Source organism: Patiria miniata, unplaced genomic scaffold, assembly GCF_015706575.1.
Source record: "Patiria miniata isolate m_02_andy unplaced genomic scaffold, ASM1570657v1 HiC_scaffold_10, whole genome shotgun sequence".
In the NCBI taxonomy this organism is placed as follows: domain Eukaryota; kingdom Metazoa; phylum Echinodermata; class Asteroidea; order Valvatida; family Asterinidae; genus Patiria; species Patiria miniata.
The window spans coordinates 11,923,715-11,932,404 of NW_024037048.1; the positions used below are offsets into that span (position 1 = coordinate 11,923,715).

The 8,690-nt window shown below is 41.5% G+C and overlaps 1 protein-coding gene across 1 annotated transcript; it reads right to left on the reverse strand.

The window, feature by feature from the left end:
- Nucleotides 1-5,691: 5,691 nt before the first annotated feature.
- LOC119738149 lies at nucleotides 5,692-8,083 on the reverse strand. Its single transcript, XM_038212899.1, has 3 exons — nucleotides 7,941-8,083; nucleotides 6,722-7,192; nucleotides 5,692-6,292 (listed from the first exon to the last, which is right to left on the reverse strand). The coding sequence occupies exons 2-3, from the start codon at nucleotides 7,151-7,153 to the stop codon at nucleotides 6,188-6,190; spliced, it is 537 nt and encodes a 178-aa protein (XP_038068827.1). The 5' UTR covers nucleotides 7,154-7,192; nucleotides 7,941-8,083; the 3' UTR covers nucleotides 5,692-6,187.
- Nucleotides 8,084-8,690: the final 607 nt, after the last annotated feature.

Here is an 8,690-nt window from a genome sequence, read left to right on the forward strand (position 1 = left end):
GCACCAAGCGTCAAATGATTTCCAGCCCCCCCCCCCTGCCCCCGGCCCCACCCCTTAAAAAAATTGCCCGTAAATGTAACAATCTGGTGCCGTCACTGTCTGCTGTGTATTTGTGATTATGAGATCACTCTGGAATTTAGATGAATATGATAATAGAGGAACTTGTACATGTACAACCTTTGGCTGTAAATTGTAGCGTTACCAAATGATGTCATATAGGTAATCGGCCAATCAACATTGTAAGAAATCGGCCACAAAAAAATGAAAATTACAATTGTGGGCACAATGAGTACGCCCCTCATTTTCAAAAATGGCTGCCACGCCTCTAAAAGGTTGAGTTCGCGATGGTTCCGCATCTGAATTAGTTTTCTTTCACGAATAATATACGTCTGTAATTTAGTGCTTTTATAAAAGATAGGCACAATTTTCCAGGGTGGGCATAATACCTCTACCAATTTTTAAAATGAATGCTTCACATCTGAAAAAAATAATCATGAATAATTATGTCTGGGTAAAAGTGTAATTCGTTTATGAAAGGTAGGCACAATTTTGTTTTGCTGGGCATCATGACTACCCCGCCCCCTTTTTTATTATGGCTGCCACACCCCTAAAAGGGTGATTTTGAGATGGTTCCACATCTGGAAATGTTGTCCTTACGAATATAAACGTCTGTGTGAAGTTTCATTCGTTAAAGAAATGTGGGCACCATTTTTCCCATGTTAGTTTGGCATGACAACCCCACCCCCATTTTTTAATATGGTTGCCACGCCCCTAAAAAGGTGAGATGGCACCGCATCTGGAAATGTTTTCCCATGAATATAAATGTCTGTGGGAAGTTTCATTCGGCACAAATTGTCCATGGTGGGCATAATGAGAGCACCCCCCCCCCCTTTTAAATGGCTGCCACGCCTCTAAACGCGTGCTTTTGCGACATCTGAAAATGAAAATTCTCATGAATATACACGTACATGTCTGTTTCAAGTTTCATGCTTTCCGAAAGGTGGGAAGTGTTTTCACGGTCGGCATAACGAGGTACCCCCTTTTTTAATAGGCTGCCACGCCCCTAAAAGTGTGACTTCGCGATGTCTCCTTTTATGAAAAAGTGCACAATTCATTTTGTCACATATCCGCTGGACTAATATTTACCTCTCTCAAACTCAATTTTAGTTCTGCCCCCACTTTTCTGTATGCCAGAAAGTTGAGTGGCATTCGCTTTTAAAGATAAATCGATTCCTGATGAGAAACACTGCACGTGGTTGAAACTGTCCTGTCGAATTCTGAAAGTCAAGTGGAAGGTAATTAATTGTTTGTCTGTTGCAACAATGCAACAGATAGTTTTTATAATTAATCAAATCAGAGGGTTTACGCCCAGAAAGTCTTATCATGTCGTACAGCGGTAATTGATTATTTTGGCAGCATTGTATCTGTTGAAACTGTTTGTAAACGAAAAATGTTAGATATGAATACATTTTAGGCAAATCGATCATAAATTATTGTAAATATTTACACCAATTTGTCTGTCAAGTGGCAATGTCGTCGCTTGTTCAAATGTACATGACTGTTCGTTATCCCACTATGTTAACTTTATCAGAGTAGAAAGTGCATCAAACTCACAGGCCAACCAAACTTATTTCTTTTCATGTGCAGAGAGCAGATGGGGGTGTAGGAAGGAATTAATGCAGAAATAGACGTATTGAATTTAAAGTGAAGAAAACAGTTCCTCAATAACGTTAAAACACAAACAAAAACAGGATGAAGAAACACCGTCTCGCTTTTTGGATATTCGGCCGGTTGAAATTTGGGTGTCAAGATATCACACACATTGGCCCCTGGGGGCTCAGATAGATAAATGAAGGGTCCTGGCAGGCGCGGTTCTAGAGCTTTTTTTGGGGGGGGGGGGGGCTAGCAGTAGCAGGGTGGATCCAGAATTTTTTTCAGGCAGGCGTGCTAAAATGTAGACCGGTTATTTTCTCCGGACACTTAGGCCTCCGAAAATCGATAGGAGGGGGGGGGGGGGGGGGGGGGGGGCGGTCGTGCCACATTTTCAATGGAGACCGCTGATAAATCCTTCAATCAGGCACACTATATTAACTAAAAGTGTACAAATGCACCCTTCTCACGACTATTTATTTAGGGGGAGACCGTTCGCATGTACGTCACATTCTTACATTTTGCTATAGTGCAATTTTTGTTTATGGATTTTTTTTTAGGGGGGGGGCCTAGACAAAATTAAGGGGGGCTAGCGCCCCCCCCCCCCCCTCCCGTAAAACCGCCACTGGGTCCCGGCTCTAAACCGGTCTCTGAACTTGTATTTCTGGGGGGAAATTGGGATGACAATGGAGCTGAAAGTCGCTCTATTTTACAATGGGGTGGAAGGATCGATCGTCTTTCAAAATAGTGACGAGTTTCAGGATTGCTTTTAGGGGTGATCATCTTTTGGGGGGGGGGGGTTAACCCCCCCCCCCCAAAAAAATACAAAAAAACACACACACACAAAAATAGAAAGAGGGTAAATTAAATATAGCTCCAAGACATTATGACGTAACCCTATGTTAAATTTGCACTCTTTTACGGGGCCGGGAGCCAGGTGGGGCCGGGAGCCAGGTAGGAACGAGGGCTGACGCCCCCCCCCCCCCAAGAAAGAGCACTTGAAAAAAATTAAAATCATTACATCCCAGGTTTATTATTCACTTAAATGATGCTGATTGATCACCGAGAAACGTCTTATTTTTGGAGTACCATAAAGAGAGCTCACCAAGGGGTCATCAGGGGACGCGACTCTCTCCCACCCTTAGTTTTTTTATGACAATCGGCTGTGAAATTTTTAAGAGGGTGTTTGTCAACCAGAATGACAATCACAAATAAATCTGTATGCTTGCAAAGCTTTTGGTTTTTATTCACATCTCAAACTTGTATGTAATTTAACTGGAAAAAAAATACACTTTAGCTTCAAACATCAATCAATTAGACAAAACAGACAAATATGATTCACACTCAATAAGAAACCGGTGGTTAACCTTGTTAACATCCATTTTTCAAAACCCTTGTGTTTAACTTCAGCAAACTAGAAGAAAATAGAAGAATACGTGTATATTAAACATCAGAATACTGTTTATAAAAAAACAAATACAGTTCTTGTAAAAAGAAATTGGAATGTTTAAAATTCATTGCACTAGCTCCTTAGCGTAATAATTAAGGGCATTCCTGGTCAACTGTGGTACATGTACATATTCAGCCACTTTTAACAGTAAAAAAACTTCAACTCATCATCCAATATCGAAGGGATGGAGAACCCTTAACCAAAGCTACACAGCATCTCCACGCATGGCTACCCTGTTAAATGGTTACATGTATTTTTAGATAATAGTGTTACACTTACGTACATGACTTACTTTCCATGCTACAACAAATTCATGTTTTTCTCCTCATAAATTTAGACAGTTTGGTGTTCTATTTTAACACCCCACCCCCCATTTAATTTTTTTTTTTAATTTTGGTTTCTGCAACCCTCTGAACAAAAAGATTTCATTTCGGGTTGGTTTTGGGCTCAAATAGACCACCCTGCTTGTAGACTGGTTGCTGCTCCCCGATATTATCAATTATGAAATGGGCAGCAGGGATTTGGTAACCAGACTACCAGTCGAGACCTGAAATACACAAAATGTGTATGTATTGTCAGGCTGCAAGTAATGAAAAATGTAAAGTACTCATTCCATAACTTAATATGGACCGATTTGTGTGGGTTAATGTCTCATTCAAAAGTGTATTGCTAGAAAAAATAGCGATATCGCAATTTTTTTTTGGGGGGGGTGGGGGTTACCCTTGCAAATAACATGAACAGTGCATTTTTAAAAGGTATGTATGTACTTTTTCTGATGAAAAATTGGGGTCAACTGGCCACTTAGCATTTCAAAAATTGATTTAAGAATACACAAAAAAATCCTTAGTACCAATACTAATGTTTCAAATTGGTGCTTACTTGCATTTGTTTAAAGGTATGTTGAAAGTCAAAGGTAGAAAGTAATGCTGCATGCCAACTCTATCTGCACCTCAAAAATCCATCTTTTTTTCTTGGTTGAATTTCATGCACATACCCCTTTAATGTGATTTTTTAAACCCAGTTTAAGAGGTGATTACTTTACTCAAATTTAGGGTCTGTAATTATCACATGTACTGTATTTGACCGTAATTCAACTTTCAAACATGTGTACATATAGCAAATGACATTTAATATTAAAAACATCAACACAATTAACAGTGAAAAGGGATGAGTGGTTTTATAACTCTTGTATTGCTTAAATAAATCTCTAAACCTCTAGTAGATCCTCAGGACTACCCTGCTAAATCCAACAGTGTCCAACCGGACTTTCCTGCTCAATCCACTGTGCCTCATTTTCAGTTGTCTGCTGGATCCAACAGAGTCCAACTTGGCGTTATAATGCTGTTCAGTTGCCTGCTGAATCCAACATTGTGCATCAAGAATGTACACATGGGGTTTACTGCTCAATCCAACAGGCTCCATCGGGTATATGATATGGGCTCCGTGCGCCAATAAAAGAGGGCGCCCTTTTACCTAGCAATGACGCCCCATGGGCAGGACACATACATTTCGCTGGATGACGTGTGTGCACCATTCCTTGTGTGTGACGCACGTACACCAGGGGATTTGTACTATGTACACGCAGTGGCCGCGCTTCGTGGCAAAATATTGCAGTCAGGCAAGATGGCGTCATTCGGTCACCCCCAACTGTACTTTCTTTGCCGGTGAGGGGTACTTGTGAACGGAGTGGAAAGTTGGATCCTGTTGGATTCAGCTGGGTTAGGGTTAAGGCCGGTTCAAACTCGTCCCAAAAGCGAAAAGGAATGCAAATAAGTGACCTCCGGGCAAGTTTTTGCACTACAAATTCGCAAAATTTGAACATATTTCAACTCCAGAGAATTTCACAGCAAATGCTTTGTGACATCAAATTCTCTTCGCAGTCACATGAAGTATGAATTGGTCTTTAGTCTGACAAGTTCTACAATCTAATCCACATGCATTCACATTTTGGTATGGAAAGCACTAGACACCTGACAAAGACAAATAATATAGCAAACAATGAATGCTAAATATATTGCCAAGAGACTGCAGTGTCATTGATTCATTGGAAAACAACTGCTTTGGTCATCTATCGACAAGTGAATACACATACCCACACACCCATATCTTTCTAAACACCAGCAATCGTGGACCCCACCCCCCCATTGTCCCTAATCCTCATTCCTTGTTTGTACTCTTTTTAACAACAGCTCTCATTGGTTTTGTACACAAATTTCAATCGTGGACGTTTGATCAATCGTGGACGTATTGTTTGTGCCCTACCTTTTGTCCTAGGTCCACGACTGCTGGTGTTTACATACTCACACATTCTTGTTCCATAGTTGTGGGAACATACACTTGTCATCACGAGGTATTTGTGGGGACTGAAAATGCTGTGGGGACAGCAAGTCCCAATAACTCGGTCCTAATTTGCCTAATAAAAAACTTCCCCATAACGCAGTGTAGGCCTACCCACACACACAAGTGGGTATCTGCCTGCAATCGGGGACCCCCTATTGTCTCTCTTTTGTTTGTACTCATTAACTTTCTAGGAAGACCTCCCATACGCTTTGTACACGATCGTCAATTGTGGACTTTCTGTCAATCGTGGACCCTATTGTGCTCTATTGTTCAACGTCCACAATGTGAATGTGTATCATACATGTACACAAAAGCACTGCAAGTGATCCACATAGGAGTAAACTCATCCCCCCCCCCCCCCCCCCACCCACACGCACACAAAAGTAGTTTATATTAAAGCAGCCTGATTTGTATGAGCCTGATTTAGGAAGAGTAACTCGTCTTAACTCGCCCCAGGATCAATTTCACCAAATTTAAGATGCGTTCAACACATCTGAACTTCCTTAGCAATGCTGCTGAACTCCTCTTCAATTAAGCCTTATTAAGTGCAACTCATCATTTCTTGTAAAAATCACATTCATATTACAAAGCTGTAGTGACATCCACTGTCATAAGCTAATAATGAACTGTTTGAAGGGCATATGACATTACTGTCCACAGAATCAAACAACATATCCCCTAAAAGCCAACCAAATACAGATAAATACGCAAAGAACTCCAAACACACCTCACTTCTGTCATGTTCATTTAGAATGAAAATCTGTCGTTCCATTCAGGTCTTTGTTTGGACTCAGCTGACTGTGTTCCTCTTGACCTGGAATGACCCAATGATGACGACAGTCGCTGACTACCCTAAAAGTCATAACAAAGATATAGAAAGATAGAATTACATGTATTAGCAAGAAAACCAGTAAAAGCTGACATCAGTGTAAAATGGCCCGACAGAACTTCAGATTCCCGAATCTTGTCTCAGGGCTCAGAAAGATGAAAGAGGACCCAGGCAATGGGGGGGGAGGCCGGGGGGGGGGGGGGGGGGGGGGAGGGGGGGGGGGGGGAGGGGGGGGGCGGGGTGTTATCCAAAAACTTTTTTGAAGGAATACAGAGCAATTGAAAAAAAAACATGTGGTTTTACTTCAGAAATATTTAGCCATTATGTTGGTTGAAGTGAACATTTTCAACCATCAGGAAAACAATAACTATCATTCACTGGTGCCATTTTATACCGTAATTTGTGTTCTTTACAAAAGTAATAAAAGCTGATAAGATTAAAGTTACACATACATCAGCACTGTGGGTCTTCCTCTGCATTGCACTAGATGTTTTGCTGGTCTTCATCTTCTGAGACCCTCCTCCAATCTCAACTGAATTGTAGATGCGTCGCTGTGTGACGGACAGTCCTTTCTTTGGATTGATGGGTGGTAGTGATGCACTGACAGCATCCCCTCTCCTACCTACATCGTTAGCTGGTCTGCGCTTTGAATTCCTCATCCCATCCCTCCCCTTCCTTTCTTCCAGCTCCTGCCTCCTCAACTCCTCCTTGAGTCTCTTGTTCAGCTCTAGTGCATCACTGAGCAGTGATGCTGTCTCTTCTTCAGTCAATTCAACATGCTCCAACTCGCTACAAATGGAGTCAATGTCATCCACAGGACTGGCTGCAGTCAAGTGTTCGCAGGGCCCAGCAACCTGTTCAAGGTTCTGTTGATGAGCATCCATCACTGCTACTTAGTGCTAGGGCGTTGCTCATGCATTTTCCTATACAGGATAAAATTAAACAAAATTTCTTTGGCTCATTCAATTGTGTGGGCGGCCATGAGGTAATGACTGCTGGATCTGTGCTGACACTCTATCGCCGAAATACAGAAAGCCACTCTAATTTTGTAAAATAGTTTTCTTAACTCTCAAGCTTCATACATATTTTAATCATATTGTTCTACTTATTTAAGTTGATTTTATTTTCTTCTTCGTTATCCGTGGCTTTGGGCATGTTGGAAGAAAGTTTTTAATTAGCCTAAAAAAATGACAGCCATTCAGTTGAATGGTAGTCTGGTTCCAACAGCCAAAAGTCCTGATGTTGAACCTAGGCTAGGTCAGGGAGCCAGATGGTTGACAATAACTGTTAGCATTGCATTGGTTAATAAAAATTGCATTGGAATAATAATTCATTAATTGCCTATAATTCAAGCAAAAAATCAGTCGGAAAGATTCCCATATCTGGCAATCACTAATTTTTCCCTTCAGTGACCTATCAGCCATGTCAGCCATTAGAAAGTGTTAATGTGTCCTGAAAAGTCAAATTTAGCAGCGAAAATATTGAAGTATTTACTGACACTGACAGACTGAGAAAACACTTAGAAAACAGTTCAGACCAGTCTCATGTTCTCTCATACAGTTTGTGCACAGGTGACAAGTGATGGCCAGATATGGGAATCTTTTCAATCAGTCAACTGCTACAACCGCCCTCAAGTTAAAACTGTTCACGGGAGAAAGGGTTGTATCATACCCAATTATAGAATTTGAAGATCAACCTGGATCCAACTCTGCATGCTATCAGGCTATGCATGCAGCGCCAGCAGTGACCAAAGATCCGCAACTAATTCTGACGGCTTCTCCACTCGTCGTAGTAATAGTATTACGTACGTACGTATACGCGCAATTTCAACCTCGTTAACATGTTCAGTGTACACCGACTTTTACCGCATTTCTCTACAACGACCCTGAAAGAAAGGATGTGCACCTGCAGAAGACTGGTGTATTGTAAAATTTTGACTCTCTGAAATACGGACTCTTAGTTGTTTGCGCATGCCTACGTGCAGACCCATGTGGCGCAAAAACTTCTTTTCGAATTGTTTGGTTTTCGAAAAAGGAGATACCGCCCCAGTTAGGCCAAAAAAAAAAAAATCGGTCTCTGGTCAGACCAAAGATCCGGAATTGACGCGGCCACGCGGCTTTTTTTTTTTTTTTTTTGGCTTTTTTTTCTTCTTCAAGCTTGGATTGTACAGACAAGGTGGGTCCTATTTGCTTTTTTGGTGTCCTCGTGTACATTAGTGACCTCCTTAATTTGCCTTGGTGCTTTCGATCATTTGCCTTGGTGCAATTTCCCATTCCTTGGTGCTCTTTGGTAAAAAAAAATTGAGGAGGTGCGGAAATAGAGGGCGCTGTTGGAGCGTGACCGCGGAACATTTTGAAGAAAAAAAAAAGATCGACGCGCATGATTAAAATCGACGCGCGCGCTGACCAGAGACCGACTAAT